Here is a 20,499-nt window from a genome sequence, read left to right as displayed (position 1 = left end):
TTGTACATTTTTTCGTTTCAAAATGAATTATTTTAACTGAAAATTTAACAATTCCATTATTTGGTTAAAAACTGCTCTTTTTAGTTTAAAATATAATGTATTTGATTAAAAATTGATCTTATTTGGTTCAAATTCAATTATTTTATACTTTAGAGACAAATTCAAGAAATTGTTATGCTTTAGTATTATTTAATTAACCGATGATTAATAAATATTGTTGGGAATCTCTCGTAAAATAAGCTGTCAAATCTTTCTAAATTAAAAGCATTAATTTAATCCTTAGAAGCAAAATATTTAAATGGCTTCGTCATGTGAAAAACTATACCTAGAAAAACTTGAGACACCTAGAAAAAACCTGGAATTTATTCAAAGCTAGTAAGCTTTATTTAATTTTCTTTTCTTTTAGTTACGACTTTAGAGCAACGGCTTCATCACCCGGAAGTACAGGCTGAAAAAATAAACGAATTACGCCCGCAACATAAGCAGTTTTTAGTGAAAAGATCCCAACGTTGTCGAACTTGTGAACATAACGTCAGCAAGCCAGAATTCTCACCTCAGTCTATAAAGTTTAAGATTCAACTCGCTGCTTTGTAAGTCAAAATTTTATTATTTTGTTGAAAATTCAACACTTTTTGTTCAAAAGTTATTCTTTTTATTTGAAATTCATTATTTTGGATTGAAAATTCATCTATTTTATAGCCTGTTTACCCTATATTCAAAAATTGGTCCCTATGGTACCCTATGTGCAGCACAGGATGCAACTTTTATCAATATCTCTTTTCTTGTAATAAATGAACTCATGGGTTAACCCTAAAAATCAAGGTAAAGTGCAACGTGGGTATTCCACACCCCAGCGTATTGAAATATGTATTGTTTAACCCCTATTTAATATTTTGTCACAGTAAAATTATCCGATATAGTTTAAGGTATCTTTCATACGGTAGAGTTGATTTTATAGCCATTTATTTATTTTAAGTTTGTTAAAAAAATTATTGAAAAAATGGGCTTTTTTACTTAAAAATTCATAACTCACGCAATTTTTATTATTTTAAGCTGAAAGTCTATGACTATACTTTTGAAATAGTTTATTTTCATAAAAAAAATATTGCAACATGGGTGCTTTCAAAAAATATATTTATTTACACAATTGAAAAGTCAATTTTATGATAAAATGATGAATCAGATTTTTTGCTTTTAAATCGATTTATTATTATAAAAATTGAGAAAACTTGACAAGTAATACTATAAAAATACAGGAAATTGAAAAAAGAGACATATATAACTGTATTTTCACGATTATATTTTATTTAATACATTCACAGTCTGCTCTCGCATGACGCGCTGCCGTAAGTTATAAGCCATCTACAAAGAAAAAAAGTATGAAATAATCGAAAAAAAATTATTTCACTTCATCTTATATACTTACGTTCGAAAGTAAACAAAAATCAATAACATTTTTTAAAAAATTGCTCCAAAATTACTTTTTTTACTCACTAATTGCACACTGGGTGTATGTAACCCCTCAACTTTTTACCTCCACTTTCTGCAGCTGCTGCTAGTATAGTTATTGTCTCCAAATAAAGCTAAATGGTGACACTCAATTTTTTTGAATGAAGTATGGTTTATACGAGTTGGAAAATAGTTTGGGGTATCTGACACCCACAATTTACTTTAAGGGTTAATCTCTACAGGTCTATACCTATTTCTGAATTTTGTTCGATTCTGTTGAAATATTTTAGGGGATTTTTAAGATTATACGTTATTTTGAAAACTTTGAAAGCATTTTCAAGAGCTTTCAATTTGAAATGTTTCAGGAATTAAAAAACCTCCAAGAAATAATTAATTGATTCCATTAATTTCAGGGGATTTCAAAGCGTTTAAAATATTTTATGATCAAAATGTTTCTAGAGTTTCGGAATATATGGACTGATTTTACAAGGCTTTTTAAGGTTTTATGATTTTTAAAAAAAAATTCACAGGATTTTAAAAAATTTTCAAGGATTTCAATAATTTTAAGAGACTTTATAACATTTTTGAGTGGATTTCAAAGAATTTATTCGCGGTAAGTAAGGTATTTTGTAGGATTTCAAAGGATTTAAACTATTTTTAGGATGGTCAAAAGATTCCTAGAAATTTTTAATTGATGTTGAATAATTTGAAAGGATTTCAAAGCGATTGAAATATTTATAAATAAAGAATTTTCCAGACTTTCAAAAAATATCGCCAGACCTCATAGAATTTAATGGGATTTAATAATATTTTAGTGGATTTTAAAGAATGTATTCAAGAGAATTAGTTTTTAGAATTGATCCTGAATTCTTATTAATTTATCCTGAATTCATTTCAATTCTTTGGAATTCTTTTGAATTTTTTAAAATTCAATTGATAAAATCCTCAAAGGATTTGAAATCAATTTTTTTCAATAATTTGGAATTCGTCCAGAATTTGTATCAATTTATACTGAATTCTTTTTAATTCTTTTGAATTCTTCGAAATTCACTCAATTTTACTCAATTTAATGAATTAAAAAAAATTTTTGTTTAATTCATCTTGAAGTCTTCTAAACTCATCTTAAATTCTTAGGAATTTCATGAAATTCTTTTGGATTCTTTTTAATTTCTCTAATCTTATTTCAAACCTACTAAATTCAATGAATTTGTTCACATTTTTGAATTTTTTTATTTCACTTGATTGATTTTTTAATTAAGCTTGATTTGTTTATGAATTTCATCGAATTCTTCTCATTTCCCTTAAATTCCTCTAAATTCTAAATTGTACTTAAATCAATGGAATTTTTTCGATTTTTAACATTATTTTCAATTTATATAAATTATTTTTCGGTCATAAATTTTTTTTAAAATTATTTTTAATTGGCTTAATTTTTCTTAGCTTATTTCAAATTTTCTGAATTCAATAAAGCTTTTTTTATATAATTCATTTCAATTTTTATTTAAATCACCTTGAACTTTGGTGAATTTCATCGAATTCTGGTTTATCTCAAATTCCTCTAAATTCATTCTAATTTTACGGAAATCAATGTAATTTTTTTTTAGTTTAAAATTTATTTTCCAATTCATTTGCATCATTTTGAGTTTTACTTGAATTTTTCGAAGTCCTATGAATTTATCTTGAATTTTTCACTCTTTGAGCGCGAAAAAAGTACCCTATGAGCGTGATTTTCTTGAAAGTTCCTATTTTCTGGATAAATCCAACTGTTTTTTGTTTAGAATTAAAATTTCTTTGGGTTGAAATATCAACTATTACATTTTTCGCTGGGAATTCATCTTTTAAGGTTGAAAATGTAACTAATAGTTGAATAGTTAACTAGTTGAAAATTAAATTTTTTTGTTAAAAATTCATTTTTAGGTTAAAGAGTTATCATTTTAATTGGAAATTCCATTTTGTTTAAAATTAAACTATTTTCTTGAAAAATATATTTTTTGTTTGAAAATGAATGATTTTAATTGAAAATTTAATTATACAAATCCTGGTTGAAAATTTTAATATTTGGTTGAAAATTCAACTATATTTTGATAGAAAATTAATCTGTTTTGATTTAACTATTTAAATATCAAGTATTATATTTTTCATTGAACATTCATCTATCGGATTAAAAATTAAGAATTCAAATATTTGGTAGAAAATCCATGTATCTTGTTAAAAACCAATTTTTGGATAGAAAATTATCTTCTTTGCTTGAAAATTTATTTCTTTGGTTTAATATTTATTTTTTAAATTGTAAATTTAACTATTTTTAGTTGAAAATGTATCTTTTTTAGGTGAAAATACAATTATTTCGTTAAAAATTCACTTTTTAATCGAAAAGTAATCTTATTAGTTCAAGTTTTATCTTTTTTTATACAAATTTATTTACTTGGTTGAAAATTGAAATATTTGGTTGAAAATTCGTGTTTTTTCCTACAAATTAATTTTTTACAATTTCGTTGTCCTATTTTTGGTAGAAAATTTATTTTTAGTTGAAAATTTATGTATTTTGTTGAAATTTTGTTTTATATAAAATAAATTGTTTTCGGTTGAATACAACTGTTTTTGTTTTATAATTACATTTTTTGTTTGATTTAAATTAGTTAAAAGTAGAACTATTTGGTTAAAAATTAATTCTGTTGCTTGATTACTCGTAATTTTAGTTGAAAACCTTTTTATTTTTGTTACAAATTTAATTGTTTTGTTGAAAATTATCTTTTTTTTAATTAATTTTTATTAATTGAAAATTTAACAGTCTATATTTGATTAAAAATGTACCTTATTTTGTAGTAGAGTGTTCATTTCTTAGTTTCTTATTCGCCTTTGTGTTTGAGAATTTAAATATTACATGGAAAATTCTTTTAAAAATTGAAATATTTGTTTGAAAATTCATATATTTTGTTAAATGTGAATGTTTTTGGTTGAAAATTTATATTTTTTATTGTAAATTTATTTTTCTGGTTGCAAATTAGATTCTTTTTTGATTAAAAATTGATTTTTGTGACTAAAAATTCAACTATTCCATTATTTTTCGAAAATGTATCTTCTTTTTATAAAAATGTAATACTCTTGATTGGAGATTAAACTATTTCGTTGAAAATTTATTTTATTTGGTTTAAAATTATTTTCGTACTGAAAATTGAGGCATTCTATTTTACGTGGCAAATTTCTGTTCTAGGCGAAAATTCAACTTTGTTGTTGAAAATTAATTTTTTTAGTGAAAAATAATCTTATCAGTTGAACTACAATCTTTTTGGTTAAAAATTGATTTAGTTGGTTGAAAATTTAACTATTTTACTGAAAATTCGTGTCTTTATTTGATAAAAATTTATTTTTGTAACATCTTAATTATTCTATTTTAGGTTGAAAATTGATCTTTTTAAATTGAAGTTTTATGTGTTTTGTTGAAAATTCGAATTTTTTGGGTAGAAAATTCATCTTATGGTTTAAAAATTCAAAGATTTGATCAAAAATTTATTTTTTGGTTGAAGATTCATCGCTTCAGTTCAAAATTTATTTCATTGGTGAAAATTCGTTTTTTAGTTATAAATTAATTTTTTTTCACTGAAAATGTATCTATTTTATTTTTCTATTAATAATTTATCGATTTTAATTGAAAATTAATTTATTTGGTTTGAAACTCTCATTTCTTGGTTAAAAATTGAACTATTTTGTTGAAAATTCCTTTTCTTCTTGGCTGAACACTAATTGGCTTAAATGAAAATTTAATTCTTTCCTTTTTTGCTCGAAATTGATATTTTTGTCTTGAAAAATCATCTATTGGGTTGGAAACTCACCTTTCTTTTTTGAAAATTGGACTAAATTGTTAAAATTTTCTTTTTTTTTCATTTGTAAACTAATTGGTTTAAATGAACATTTAATTCTTTCATTTTTGGCTCGAAATAGATATTTTTGTATGGAAAACTCAAATATTTTCTTCGAACTTCGTGGTTTTTGTTGTTGTTGAAAAATCATCTGTTGGGTTGAAAATTCAACTTTTTGATTAAAAATTAATTTTTTGGTTGAAGATTTATCGCTTTAGTTTAAAAAAAAATTTATTTCATTGGTTGCAAATTCATTTTTTAGTTATAAACTAATTTTTTTAGTGAAAATATATCTATTCCATTTTTGATTGAAAATTTATCTTTTTTAATTTAAAACTAATTTATTTGGTTAAAAATTCGTCTTTCTTGATTAAAAATTCAACTCCTTTCATGAAAATTCTGTTTTGGTTTGAAAATTAGTATGTTTTAGTTGAGGATTCAATGAATTGATTGAAAATTCGTACTTTTGGGTTTAGATAAACTGATTTTTATTAAAAATTGAAATATTTGTTATGGAAATATAAACATTTATACTTTTTGCTGCGAATTCATTTTTTTATCATAGATTAATCACTTTTGTTAAAAATTAAAACTATATTGTTGAAAATGTCTTTTTTTCTTGGTTTAAATGAACATTTAATTCTTTCATTTTTGGTTCGAAATTCATATTTTTGTATTGAAAACTCAGTTATTTCGTTAAAAATTAATTTATTTGACGTATGTCTCACATTTTCAAATAAGAAGATCACATTAGTCACTTTTCTTTCAATAAATTAACTTCTGGCTTAATCAATATTAAATTCGGGTTTTCAGATTCCTTTTTCTGAATTTTCATGAATTCTTTTTAAATATTTCAGGGTATTTTTAAAAATTTCGAGAATATTTAATTAAATTTCAATAAATTTAGGGGATTTTTAAGATTTTAAGACATTTTTCTAAGTTTTAGGGTATTTTCAAGAGCTTTTTATTTGAAATTTGTTATGGACTTTTAAAAGATTCTAAGGAAATATTAATTAATTTCATTAATTTTAAGGGATTTCGAAGCGTTTAAAATATTTTAAGATAAAGAAGTTCCTAAAACTTCGTAAGATATGAAAAGATTTTACAGGGCCTATAAAGTTTTATGCTATTTTAAACAATTTCACAGGATTTTATCATATTTCCGAGGTTTTCAATGATTTTAAGGAATTTTAATTCTCTCATTGTATTTTTATACATTTTCCAGAATTTTAGGAAATATCATAGAATCCTAAGGGATTTTTATAATATTTTAGTGGATTTCAAAGAATTTATTTACGAAAAGCGAGGTGTTTTGTAAGATTTTAAAGGTTTTTAAATGGTTTAGAGAATCTTAAAAGATTTCAAGACATTTTTTATTGATTTTAATAATTTGTAGAGATGTTTAAGGGATTAAAATATTTTAGGATAAAGAATTTTCTAGAATTTTGGAAGACATGGAACGATTTTATAAGATCTATAAGGTTTCAGGATATTTTAAAAGATTTCATGAGATTTTATAAGGCTTCCGAGGTTTTCAATGCCTGAAAGGGATTTTTAATGTTCTCAATGTAATGTAATAAATTTCTCTGGATTTTAGAAAATGCCGTCATATTTCATAGAATTTCACTGAATTTATTAATGTTTTAGTGGACTTTAAAAAATTTATGAAAAAAAGTGAGGTGTTTCGTAGGGTTTTGACATTAGTTTTTGGAAATCACCCTGAATTCGTATTCATTTATCATGAATTTCTCTTAATTTACTTAATTCAATGGAGTTTTTTGACTTATTAAAAGTTTGTGTTTAATTAACCCTGAGAATCAGTTGATAAAATGATCGAAGAATTTGTGATAGTTCAAGGTATATTATTTTGAAATTTCTTGGCATTTTCAAGAGTTTTAAAAAATCCTATGGGATTTCAAACGAGTTTAAAGGATTCGAAATATTTTAGGCTGTTTTAAAAGATTGTTTTACAGAATTAAAAATATTGGAGGTTAATATAAAAGATTCCCAGGCGTTTCAAAGGTAAAAAAAATAATTTCGAGGGTTTTCAAAGATATCAAAGAATTGGAAATATTTTAGGAAATTTTTTATTTATTATATATATTTTATTTCAAGGTCATTAAAATATTGTAGGGTATTTCAAAAGGTCCTAAAGCATTTTTAAGAGATTTAAACAATTTCAAGGGAATTAAAGAGATTTTTACATATTCTTTGCAATTCATTTAGAATTCGCACTGAATTCTTATTCATTTATCCTGAATTGTTTTAAATCCTTTTGAATTCTTCTTAATTTACTTAATTTGACTCAATTCAATTAATTTTTTCATATTTTAAATTTTTCCTTAAATTCCTTTAAATTCACTCAAATTTTACTGGTATTTTTTTCGATTTTTAAAATTATTTCCAATTCGGTTGAATTCTTTTGAATTGTTTTTTTGTCATTAGTTGCCTTTTTTTTAGAACTTGCTGGATTTCAAACGTTGTAAGAGATTTGATTTTTTTTAATTCACCCTGAAACCTGTTAAATTCATTGGAATTCTCTTGATTTTTTTTTAAACCACATGAATTCTTCTAAGTTTACTGAATTCTAGTTATTTAATGTTTTTTCTTTTAATTTTTATTTAATTGTTTTCTAAGTCTTTTAACATCACCTTGAATTCTTAGGCATTTCGTCTAATTCTTTTGAATTCCCTTGAATTTTTCTAAGCTCATTTCAAAATTTACTGAATTCTACGAAGTTGTTTCATATTTTTCAATTGTTTTCAATTTATTTGCCTTTTTTTTTAATTCGCTGAATTTTTATGAATTTCATCGAATTCTTATCGTTTACCTTAAATTTTTCTAGATTTATTCCAATTTTACGCAAATCAATGGAATTTTTTCAATTGTTTTGAAGTTTTATTCATTTATGCTAAACTCTTAAATTCTTTTGAATTCTTCTAAATTTACTAAATTTTACTTAAACCAATGTATTTTTAAAAAGTTTTTGCTTAGTTCACTCAAGTTTTACTGATATTTCTGGCATTTTTTCGATTTTTAAATTATTTCCAATTCGTTGGAATTCTTTTGAATTATTTTGTAGTCATGAGTCACTTTTTTGTTAGAAATTAGTGGGTTTCAAAGGCTGAAAGAGATTTACATTTTTTTTAATCCACCCTGAAACCTTTTTAATTCTGTGGAATACTTCTAATGTTTTTAATTCACTTGAAATCGTCTAAATTAACTCAATTTTAGTTATTTAATGTTTATTTTCTTAATTTTAAACATTTTTATTTAATTGTTTCCAAAGTAGTTTAACCTAACCTTGAATTCTTAGGCATTTCGTATCATTCTTTTGAATTCCCTTCAGTTTTTCTAATCTCATTTCAAAGTTACTGAATTTCATGATAATTCTTCAATTGTTTTCAATTTATTTGCATTTTTTTAATTCGCTGAATTTTTATAAATTTCACCGAATTCTTATCGTTTACCTTAAATTTTTCTAAATTTATTCCAATTTTACGTAAATCAATGGAGATTTTTTTATTGTTTTGAAGTCTTATGAATTTATCTTGAATTATTTTAAATTCTTATGAATTCTTCTAAATACACTAAATTTTACTCCATCCAATGGACTTTTTAAAAAGTTTTGTTTAGTTCACTCAAATCTTACTGATACTTGTGGCATTTTTTCGATTTTTTAAATCATTTTCAATTCGTTTGAATTCTTTTGTAGTCATTAGTCACTTTTTTGGTTAGAAATAAGTGGATTTCAAAGTTTTGAAGAGATTTTTTTTTGTTCACTCTGGAACCTTTTAAATTCTTTGGAATTCTTCTGATTTTTTTTTCTGATTTAATTGTTTTCAAAGTCTTTCAACCTCACCTTTCCATTTATTTATTTAATTTTTTTTTAATTAAATTATTTATTTGCATTTTTTTAAATTCAGTTTGAATTTTTATGAATTTCATCGAATTCTTATCGTTTACCTAACATTTTTTTTCTTGATTTATTCCAATTTTACGCAAATCAATGGTGATTTTTTAATTGTTTTGAAGTCTTATAAATTTATCCTGAATTATTTTAAATCCTTATGAATTCTTCTAAATACACTAAATTTTACTTAATCCAATGGACTTTTTAAAAAGTTTTGTTTAGTTCACTCAAATTTTACTGATATTTGTGGCATTTTTTTCGATTTTTGAAATCATTTTTCAATTCGTTTGAATTTTTCTTTAGTCATTAGTCACTTTTTTTGTTAGAAATAAGTGGATTTCAAAAGTTTGAGGAGATTTTTTTTTATTTCACTCTGAAACCTTTTAAATTCTTTGGAATTCTTCTGATTTTTTTTAATTCACATGAATCCGTCTAGCTTACTCAATTCTAGTTATGTAATGTTTTTTTCCAAGTTTTTATTTAATTGTTTTCAAAGTCTTTTAACCTCACCTTTCCATTTATTTATTTAAATTTTTTTAAATTAAATTTATTTATTTATTTGCATTTTTTAAAATTCAGTTTGAATTTTTATGAATTTCATCGAATTCTTATCGTTTACGTAACATTTTTTTCTAAATTTATTCCAATTTTACGCAAATTAATGGAGATTTTTCAATTGTTTTGAAGTCTTATGAATTTAGCCTGAAATTTTAAACATTTAAGCACGAAAAAAGTACCATATGAGCTTAACAAAAAGTAACCTCTGGTCTCAATATTTTATCCAATTGGGACTTTGAGGCCTCAATCCTGTTCAAGATAACTTTATTCTTATTATATTATTCTTCGTATCTTATTATTTCGTATATTTCTTTCAGCTATCACGTGCCAGAAATACGAATCGTCACTTGCGAGCCCTTAAGGGCGGGAAAAACAAGTGAACTTCTCCTGAAGTTTTGTAATCCAACACAACATCAAACTCAAATTACTTTGCTTCCATTAGACACGCCAACAACACCCACGACAATAACCGCGGCTGGTGAAAAAGTTGAGGTCAAACGTGAAACTATGCAACTTGTAAGAATAAATCAATTCATATATATTATTTTTAAAAGGTTTTTCTACAAGCTGCGAATTTAACTTCTATTTTTCAGAATTTAAGAAATTTAAATTAGATTAAAATGCAAATTAAAAATCCTTTTTAACGTCCAATTATCAAATTGGTTTTTTTTCTTTCCTCTTTTTTATTTTTGTCCAAAATTTATATAATTTTTTCTCAGATTACAATAGGATTTTTTGTTATTTTTTTATTTGTTTCTTCGTTGTGGTCCAAATTTGGTTCTATTTTTCTTTCTTTTTTTTAGGGCACTGAGTCTCCTAATTTACTTCCTTCAGCAGTACGTCAAGTCGTCGTAACGGAAGATCCAAAGCCGATAACAATTTCTGTAAATGCAGAACTTACTCTGCCGCACAGTTCTCTGATTCTCCCTCCTAGAGATGATACTGCGGAATATGATGACACTGGAGATACACATAATTTCCAAGATGATCCAAAGTAAGAAATTTTTAAGTTATGTAGGCCTTGGACTCATTTGAGAATTGAAAACTTACAAAATCGTTAAAATATTTCCAAATGTGGGTCAAAATATCTCAAGTGTGGAACTTTCAAATCGATAGTTCTATTTTCAATCAATTCATATAGTTTTTGATTCGCTTTTATATCAAAATAACTCCCCTAAAATATTTTTTCAAATTTTTATTTTTTTTAAAGTTATTAATAATCAAATTTCTTGATCATTTTTTTTTCAAAATAGGAGCACTTGCGAACGGTTTATAGAAATTCAATAATTGAGTTATGAAACTTTTTGTTACGAAGTATACTTTATGCTAAAAAATTTTTCGGTCGTAAAAAACATTTTTTTATTGTTTAAATAATCGTTTGTTTTAAACAATTGGAAATTAATTAAACTTCTCCAAGAATTTTCAATCAAGAAGATTAATTCTCTACTACAAAAGATGAATTTTCAACAAAATAGATCCACTATCAACTAAAAAAATGGATTTTCAACCAAAAGTTGAATGGTTAAGTTTTTAGTTAAAAAGATTATTAAAAAAAAAATCAAAATAGTTAACTTTTCCACAAAAAAGATGAATTTTCAATAAAAAGAATGAAGCATCACTTCAAAAAAATTATTTTTTAAAGAAAGTGGAACAAATTTAAGCCTAGACATAGGGAAACAATTGGATAATAAATTATTTTGAATGAAATTATTGTAGGTGTCATATTAAGTACAATGTGAAACGCATTTTAAACTGAAATTATAAATGTTCATGAAAAAATGAATTTTTAATCAAGCGGTTCAACTTTCTACCAGGTATAATTATTTTTTTTATCAAAAAGATACATTTTTAACCAAGAAGATTAATTTTCTACTAGAAAAGAAGAAGGTGCTTCAATTTTCAATTAAGCCTAGATAAATTTTTAACCAGAGAAATGAATCTTCAACCAAAAATATTGTTTTTTTAAGAGCGTGGTTAAGTATTCAATCAAGCAGTTGAATTTTCAATCAAAATATGTCAATTTAAATAAAATAAAATTGAATAGTCTAATTATTATTGAAAATATTAGTTTTTAATAAAAAAAAAATATTTTTCAACTAAAAAATTAATTTTTCCAGCAAAAACATAAATTTTGAATAAAATAGTTTAATCTTCAACAAAGTAAAATAAAAATTTCAGCCAAAAAGATTAATTTTCTACAAAAAAAATTATTTTTTTAACAAATCGATTCCAACATTCAATCTAGAAGTTGAATTGTAAACCAAAAAGATGGATTTTCTATAAAAAAATTAATAGTTGGTATTTAAATTAAAAATCTCCATTATTTTAAGTACCATCTATTAATTTTTTAAATTGAAAATTCATCTTTTTTGGTATAAAATTCAATTACTAGGTTAAATTTTTAAACCGTTTTGTTAAAAAATACTTTTTTGGTAGAAAATTAATCTTTTTGGTTGAAAATTTCACTATACTTTATTGAAAATTAAACTATTTTATTAAAAATTCAGTTTTTGTGTTGTAGCTTCATTAGTTCAGTTAAAAATTCATCTTTTTGTTGGAAAAATTAATTTTTTGTTAACAAAATTTTTTAAATTATAAATCTAATATTTTCAATAATATTGTACTTAATATGATACCCACAATAATTTTATTTAAAATAATTTATTACCCAGTTGTTTCCTTATTTCTTGGCTGAAAATTAATCGATTTAAAAGTGGCACACTTGAGATATTTTGACACATGTTTTATAGCATTCTAAAATTAGTTAAAAGCAATTAAAATCCGCTGAAATATTTTTAAATCATTTCACATATTATAATAACTAGAAAAAAATTGTAAATCACTTGAAATATTTTTGAATTACTTGAAATTCTTAGGAAATCTTTGAAATTCCTTGAAGTCATTTAAAATTACTTACAATTCTTTTGAAAGTGCTATGAAAAAAAACGGATTTTCGACAAAATAGTTTTTTTTTAATAAAAAAAATGTTACCAAAAATAAAAGAATTCAATTAAAAGAGTGAAGTTTCAAACAAAAAATGATTTCACAGCAAAATAATTCAATTTTAAAGTCAAAAAATAAATGTTCAACTGAAAAATATAAATTGACAAACCAAAAATAGAATAGTTCAATTTCCAGTTAGAGAAGTAAATTTTAAAGAAACAAAAAAAAAAACGAGTTTTTAACCAAATCAATTATTTTTCAACTAAAAATATAAATTTTCAAGGAACCATAGAATAATTACATCTTCAGTTTAAAAAATTAATTTTCAACGAAAAAGAAACGAATTTTTTAATCACAGTGATGATTTTTTAATAAAAAATATGAATCTTTGACCAAATAGTGAAATTTTCTACTTAAAAGATGAATTTTCTATAAAAAAAAACTAAATTGTTACTAAATATTTGTTTACAACCAAAGAGATGACTTCGTGATAAAAAATATAATTGTTAACTTTTCTAAAAAAAATATAACTTTTTTTTTAACGAAAACAATTACATTTCTATCAAAAAAGGTCAATTTTACACAAAAAATGGAATAATTAAAGTGAATTTTCAGCTAAAATGATTAGTATTCAACTAGAAAGATAAATTTTACATTAAAAATAAAATACTTAAATTTTCAGTTAGTAAAATCAATTGTCAACCAAAAAAGAAAAGCAATTTTAACAAGATGACATCTAACACAGATAAATTTTCAATTAAAAATAGAATAAATAAATTTTCAGCAAAAAACTTAATTTTCAATAAAATCAAAGTTAATTCCAGAAACAATAATACAATTTTTAATCAAGAAGGTTAAATTTCTATCAAAAGAGATCAATTTTTGACACAAAATTGAACATTTACATTTTCAGTTTAAAAAATTTCTAAATACGAAAAAACTAATTTTGAATAAAAAAGATCAATTTTAAACGAATAAGATTAATTTTATACAAAAATAGACGAATGTTTAACAAAGTACATACCTTTTCAACCAAATACTTGAATTTTTGGAGGAATTGTCAACCAAAAAGGGGAATTAGTTACCAAGAAGTTTACATATTCTCCCACAAATTCGAATTTTCAATAAAATACAGGAATTTTAAATCAAATACTGGCACTGTCAACTTTAGGAGATAAATTTTGAACAAAACATGTACGCGTTAAATTTTAATTTAAAAAAATTAATTTTCAACTATAAAACATAATTTTCAACAAAATAATTAAATTTAGAACAAAACAAAAATGACGTTGGTCAGCTAAAATGATAAAGCTTCAACAAAACAAATGAATTTTTAACGAAGTAGTTCCACTTGCAATGAAGTAGTTGAATTTTCAACCAAAGAAGATACATTTTTAACTAAAAATAGTTGAATTCAACCAAAAAGATGAATTTTCAACAAATAGTTGTAATTTTTAAATTAATAATAAAATCAACTTAAATTTTTTTTTTTTTAAATCTGGAATTACCTGATCTGTAGCAATTTTTTAATTTAAAAAAGTATATATTTATTTCACTCTAGAACGTTCTTGTAAAAAAATATCATCTTCTTTATTTGGCAATTCATTTATTTCCGTAGAACTTTCTCTTTCTTGGGTTAAAAATGCAACTGTCTGGTTAAAATTCAAATGTTTCAGATGTAATGAATTTTGTTGTTGAAAATTCACCTTTTTGTGAAAAAGGTCTTATTTTTGACTCGAAAATTCAACAATTATTTAGAAAATTTAATTATTTATTTTTAATTTGATGTATTTTGTAGAAAATTCCACTTTTTTCGTCGAAAAAGAAATATTTTTGTTAAAAATGCTGCGGTTTTTTAAATGATTTAAATGATTGGTTGAAAATTAACTTTTATAAATACAAAATTCATATTCTCCGGTTGATAATTGGAATGTATCGTAGAAAATTCTTATTTGAGGTCTTCCAAAAGTCAGATTTTTGAAAAAATAGTTTTTTATGATTTTCAAAATTAAAATATTACAACTAATGTCATTTCACATAAAAAACATTATTTTTTTTATGAAAAATGTTAAAAGTCACGTAAAAAAACGTTAATTTTAACCAGGTTTTTTTTTCAATTTCATTTTTTCTGACCGGCGCTTCTTACCAAATTTTTTAAATTTTGCGTTTCAATCAATGACGGCTTATTTTTTCCAGGAAAACATTCTCTACAACTCAACTTTTTTCCAATTTTGAAAGTCAATTTTTCTATGGCTGAAACCGTTAGAACAACTTTTTTTAAAAGAAAACATTTTTAAAACAAATTACTATATCTTTAAAATTATTTAGTTATTTTAAAAATTGGAAACAGCAGCCAGAAAAAATTCAGTTGCAAAAAACATGGTTAAAATTAATCCTTTTTGTGAATTTTAACATATTTCATAAAAAAAATGTTTTTTATTTGAAATGACATCAGTTATAATATTTTGATACTTAAATTCATAGAAAAAAATTGTTTTTCTCCAGATATTTGACTTTTGACACAACTACCTTAAAGTTGGAAAATTCAACAATTTGGTAGAAAATTGAACTACTTGTTTTAAAAATTCGTCTTTTTTGGTTGAAAATCAATTTTTTGGTTGATAATTTAAATGTTTCCTAAAAAATCCTTATTTTAGGCTCGAAAATCGAACAATTGAGTAGAATTTTTAACTATTTGTTTAAAATTAATGTATTTTGTTAAAAATGTATCTTTTTTGGCTGAAAATCAATTTTTGTTTTGTTACAAATGCTTGGTTGAAAAGTGATCCATTTTCGTTGAGGATTGAACTTACTGGTTGCAAATTAAATTGTTTTAAATTGAAAATTTTAATTCTCGTGTTGAAAATTCCAACTTTTTATAGAATATTCGTTTTTTTTTACTTGAAAATTGACAAAAAATTTGACTTGAAAACGAAAAAAAAATTGAAAAGATGAATTTTTAACAAATAGGTAAATTTCCAAATAAAATAATGAGTGTTCAATTGGAATATTTAAGTTTCTAGTGAAAAAGATGAATTTTCAAAGATAAATTTTCAACCAAAAATGAAATAGAAATATTATTGGTTTGAAAAAAAAATTAATGCTTAATATATATATATTAAAGAATAAAAATAAAATGATTAAATCCCATTAAATTCTATGAGGTCTGGCGATATTTTCTGAAAGTCTGGAAAATTCTTTATTTATAAATATTTCAATCGCTTTGAAATCCTTTCAAATTATTCAACATCAATAAAAAAAACTTCAACTTATTTATGTATTATTATTATCTACATATAATTAATAATAATAATAAACGTAATAATAAAAATTCGTTTCTTTTTAGTTGATAATTAATTTTTTAAACTGGAGATGTAATTATTCTATGGTTGCTTGAAAATTTATATTTTTAGTTGAAAAATAATTGATTTGGCTAAAAACTCGTTTTTTTGTTTCTTTAAAATTTACTTATCTAAATTAAAATTCTTCTCTAAATTTCAAGAATTAGGTAGAATTTAACTTTTTTCAGTATGAAAATGCATATTTTTGGGTGATAATTGAAATGGTTCGTAGAAAATTCTTATTTTAGGCTCGAAAATCGAACAATTAAGTAGAAAATCTAACTATTTGTTTTAAAATTGATGTATTTTTTTATAAATTTATCTTCTTTGGTTGAAAATCAATTTTGTTCTTAAAAATGTAACTTTTTGATTAAAAATGATTCTGTTTTCATTGAGGGTTCAACTGTTCGGTTGAAAAGTAACGTTTAAAAAAATGAAAATTGATATTCTCGTGTTAAAAATTCAGATTTTTATAGAGAATTCGTCTATTTTACTTGACAGTTCAACAATTAGGTAAAAATTAACTTTTCTTAAATTAAACATTCCAATTTTTCGATTGATAATTGAAATTTTTCGTAGAAAGTTCTTATTTTAGGCTCGAAAATCGAACAATTAACTAGAAAATTTAACTATTTGCGTTAAAATTAATGTTTTTCGTTTTAAATTCGTCTTTTTTGGTTCAAAATAAATTTTTTGGGTTAAAAATGTTTGGTAAAAAGTAATCAGTTCTCGTTGAGGATTCAATTTATTGGTTGAAAATTAAGTTTTTTTTTTTTTTAATTGAAAATTTACAGTTTTCGGTTGATAATTGAATTTTTTCGTAGAAAATTCTTATTTTAGGTTCCAAAATTTAACTATTTGTTTTAAAATTCATGTATTTTGTTTAAAATTCATCTTCTTTGGTTGAAAATTAAATTTTTAAATTGAAAATTCATATTTTCGTGTTGAAAATTCCAATTTATAATTGAAATTTCGACAGTCAGTTAAAAAATTAGCTATTTGTCTTAAAATTGATGTATTTTATTTAAAATTCGTCTTTTTTGGTTACAAATGTTTGGTTGAAAATTTATCCGTTTTTGTTATGGATTCAACTTACTGGTTGAAAAATAATTTTTTTTTTTAATTGAAGATTACAATTTTTTATGGAAAATCCCTCTTTTTTACTTAAAAATTCAAGAATTAGGTAGAAAATTTAACTATTTTTTTTTAATAATGTATTTTGTTAATGATTCGTATTTTTTGGTTGAAAATCAATTTTGTGGTTAAAAATGCAAGTTTTTGGTTGAAAATTATTCTGTTTTCGTTGAGGGCACAACTGTCCAGTTTAAAACTATATTTAAAAAAATGAAAAATTCATATTTTCGGGTTTAAAATGTAGATTTTGGATAGAGAATACGTCTTTTTGACTTAAAAATTCCACAATTAGGTAAAAATTAACTTTTAAAAAAAATAAAAATCCAATCTTCCTGTTAATAATTGAAATTTGTTGTAAAAGATTCTTATTTTAAGCTTGAAAATTGAACAGTTAAGTAGAAAATTTTACTATTTGTTTTAAAATTCATGTGTTTTGTTTAAAATCATCTTCCTTGGTTGAAAATCAATTTTTTTGGTTGAAAATATTTGGTTGAAAAGTGATCCGTTTTCGTTGAGGATCCGTTTTTTCGTTACTGGTTGAAATTTAAGTTTTTTAAAATTGAAAATTCATATTTTCGTATTAAAAATTCAAATTTTTTATGGTAAATTCCTCTTTTTGGCTTGAGAATTAAACAATTAGGGTGAAATTAACTTTTCTTAAATTAAAAATTCATATTTTTCGGTTAATAATTGAAATTTTTCGATGAAAATTCTTATTTTAGGCCCTAAAATCGAACAATTAAGTAGAAATTTTAACTATTTGCGTTAGCATGAATGTTTGTTGTTTTAAATTTGTCTTTTTTGGTTGAAAATAAATGTTTTTGGTTAAAAATGTTTGGTAAAAAGTAATCAGTTTTCGAGGATTCAATTTACTGGTTGAAAATTAAATTTGTTTAAATTGAAAACTAATATTCTCGGCTTGACAATTCAAAGTTTTTGTAGAGAATTCGTCTTTTTGACTTGAAAATTCAACAATTAGGCGCAAATTAACTTTTCTTAAATTAAAAATTTATATTTTTCGGTTAATAATTGAAATTTTTCGTAGAAAATTCTTATTTCAGGTTCGAAAATTGAACAATTAAGTAGAAAATTTAACTATTGGTTTTAAAATTCATGTATTTTGTTTAAAATTCGTCTTATTTTTTCGAAAATAAATTTGTTTGTTAAAAATACAACTTTTTGGTTGATAATTAACATTTTTAAAAATGAAAATTGATATTCTAGGGTTGAAAATTCAGATTTTTTTGAGAAAATTCGTCTATAAGATTTGAAAAGTCAACAATTTGGTAGAAAATTAAAATGTTTTGTAGAAAATTAATTTTTTAATTAATTCCCTTACATGCAAGTTTTACTCAATTCTTGGTTAAAAAATGGAATATAAACTAAAAATTAATCAAATAAATTTTTCGGCTAATATGACATCCAATGTTTTTATCTACTTAGTTGAAAATTCGTCTTTTTTAAATAGAAAATTCAACTATTTGGTGGAAAAAAAATGTTTTTTTGTGGAAAATTAGTCTTTTATTGTATAAAATAGAAAATATTTTTCAGATTGGTTGTTTGGCGGAAAGGAAACAAGGCGGTGGTGAGATTGTACGTAACACCGGAACTTGGTGAAGAAAACAAAGAAGGAGATTCCGTGATTGTAGGTTTCGTAATGCAGTATGGATATGTGAATACGATTGCCACCTTGGAGCACAAAGCTCCACAAAAGCTCGATTTGAGAGCTAAATTATTTTTAACAATTGGAGACCTTTTGGGATCCACATAATTTACAATTACGAAAAAGTCTCGTATTAAATCTGCAAACTGGCTTTTTTCATATACTATACATTATTACCATCAGTTTGCCAACATTTTTTATTACTAATCAAGTAATATTATATTATAAATAATAATTATTTGCATAGCATCATCACAAATGACTAAAACTATGAAAGTTATTTCATAATTATTGTTGAAATAACTAAGTTTTAAAAAAGTAATTGAAAAAACGTGTAAAATGTATTTATTATTATGTACTGAAGCTTTTTATGAAATATATATTTTAAATGAATTTAAAGAATTGATAAAATGTTGGGAACATATTTCCTATCATTTGGAAGTTAAACTCATCTTGCCATTTCGTATCTTTTTTTTAAGATAAGAAACTTTAGTGTATGCTTTTTATTTTCTAGGAGCCCTCAATTATTTTAGATCAACATAAAAAATCTTTATTTTGTTCAGGTTAATTGCAATAAGTGTAAAAAAAATTATTTGCGAGATTAAGGAATACGCTTCTATTTTATAATAATAGTTTTTTGTATTTGATGATAATCTTCTGATATAAACCATTTTTTTAAAGTCAAAATAAGAATTAGATCTGCTTCTCGAAGCTTAAAATTTTTTATGATACAATTAATTAAAGAAATAGAACTGAATCATTTGAAGGAATTTTCAAGAACCTGAAATATTTTAAGGTCCTTTTAAAAATTCCAGTTATTCAAAACTTCGAATGAATTTAAAAATTTGAAATATTTTAGGTTATTTTAAAAGATTACTAAACATTTTCAATAGATTTAAACTAATTGAAGGGATCTCAAATGATTTTAAATATTTTTAAGTATTTAAAAAAATTGGAAGGAATTTTTATCTGATTAAAAAAAGGCCAAGGGAAGAGATTTCGAATGATTTTAAATATTCAAAAGGATTATAAGTCATTTTTATCTAATTAAAAGAATTACAATGAATTTATAAGGATTTAAACAACTTTAACGGATTAAAAAAAATAAACTTGGCAATTCCAGGTTTTTTCCATGAATCTCAATTTGTTTCCAAGTACAATTTTTCATTATAATTTAAATTTAAATATTTCGCTTTTTTAACAATCGATTTGGAATATGTATAAAATTTTGTTAGTTTATTATAAATAATAAATTACTGAAAATGCCATTGATTTTTTTTAATTTATCTCTGAAATCTATGAATTTAAATAATACTTTAGACCATTTTTTTATTTTCCTTATTCTTAAAATTCAGTGCACATTTAGGAAAAATTAAAGTGGATATTATATTTAATTCAATTTAAACCGCTTCAAATTCAAAAATTTTCAAACAAATAGTTAAATTTTGAAAGAAAAAAATATCAGTTTTCAACCAAAATTGGAACAGTCCAAAATTGTTTTTAAAAAAATTTCAACCCAAGTGATGAATTTTCAACTAAAATGATGCATATTCAGCTGAAATAGATTCAAGTTTGAACCAAAATTATGAATTCTTAACCAAAAAGTTTAATTTCTACAAAAAATTCAAATTTTGAATA

At 23.1% G+C, this 20,499-nt stretch overlaps 1 protein-coding gene across 1 annotated transcript in view; it reads left to right on the top strand.

Moving 5' to 3' along the window:
• Positions 1 to 19,164, top strand: part of LOC117181600 (dynactin subunit 4) — a 40,379-nt gene extending 21,215 nt beyond the window's left edge. Inside the window, exons 6-9 of the mRNA XM_033374456.1 lie at positions 407 to 590; positions 10,098 to 10,296; positions 10,584 to 10,774; positions 18,750 to 19,164. Coding sequence (XP_033230347.1) covers positions 407 to 590; positions 10,098 to 10,296; positions 10,584 to 10,774; positions 18,750 to 18,969 — 794 coding nt within the window. The 3' untranslated portion in view covers positions 18,970 to 19,164. The remainder of the gene's footprint in view (positions 1 to 406; positions 591 to 10,097; positions 10,297 to 10,583; positions 10,775 to 18,749) is intronic.
• Positions 19,165 to 20,499: the final 1,335 nt, after the last annotated feature.

The sequence above is a fragment of the Belonocnema kinseyi genome, chromosome 10 (genome assembly GCF_010883055.1).
Source record: "Belonocnema kinseyi isolate 2016_QV_RU_SX_M_011 chromosome 10, B_treatae_v1, whole genome shotgun sequence".
Taxonomy (NCBI): Eukaryota; Metazoa; Arthropoda; class Insecta; order Hymenoptera; family Cynipidae; genus Belonocnema; species Belonocnema kinseyi.
This window is presented reverse-complemented; position numbering and strand designations above follow the sequence as displayed.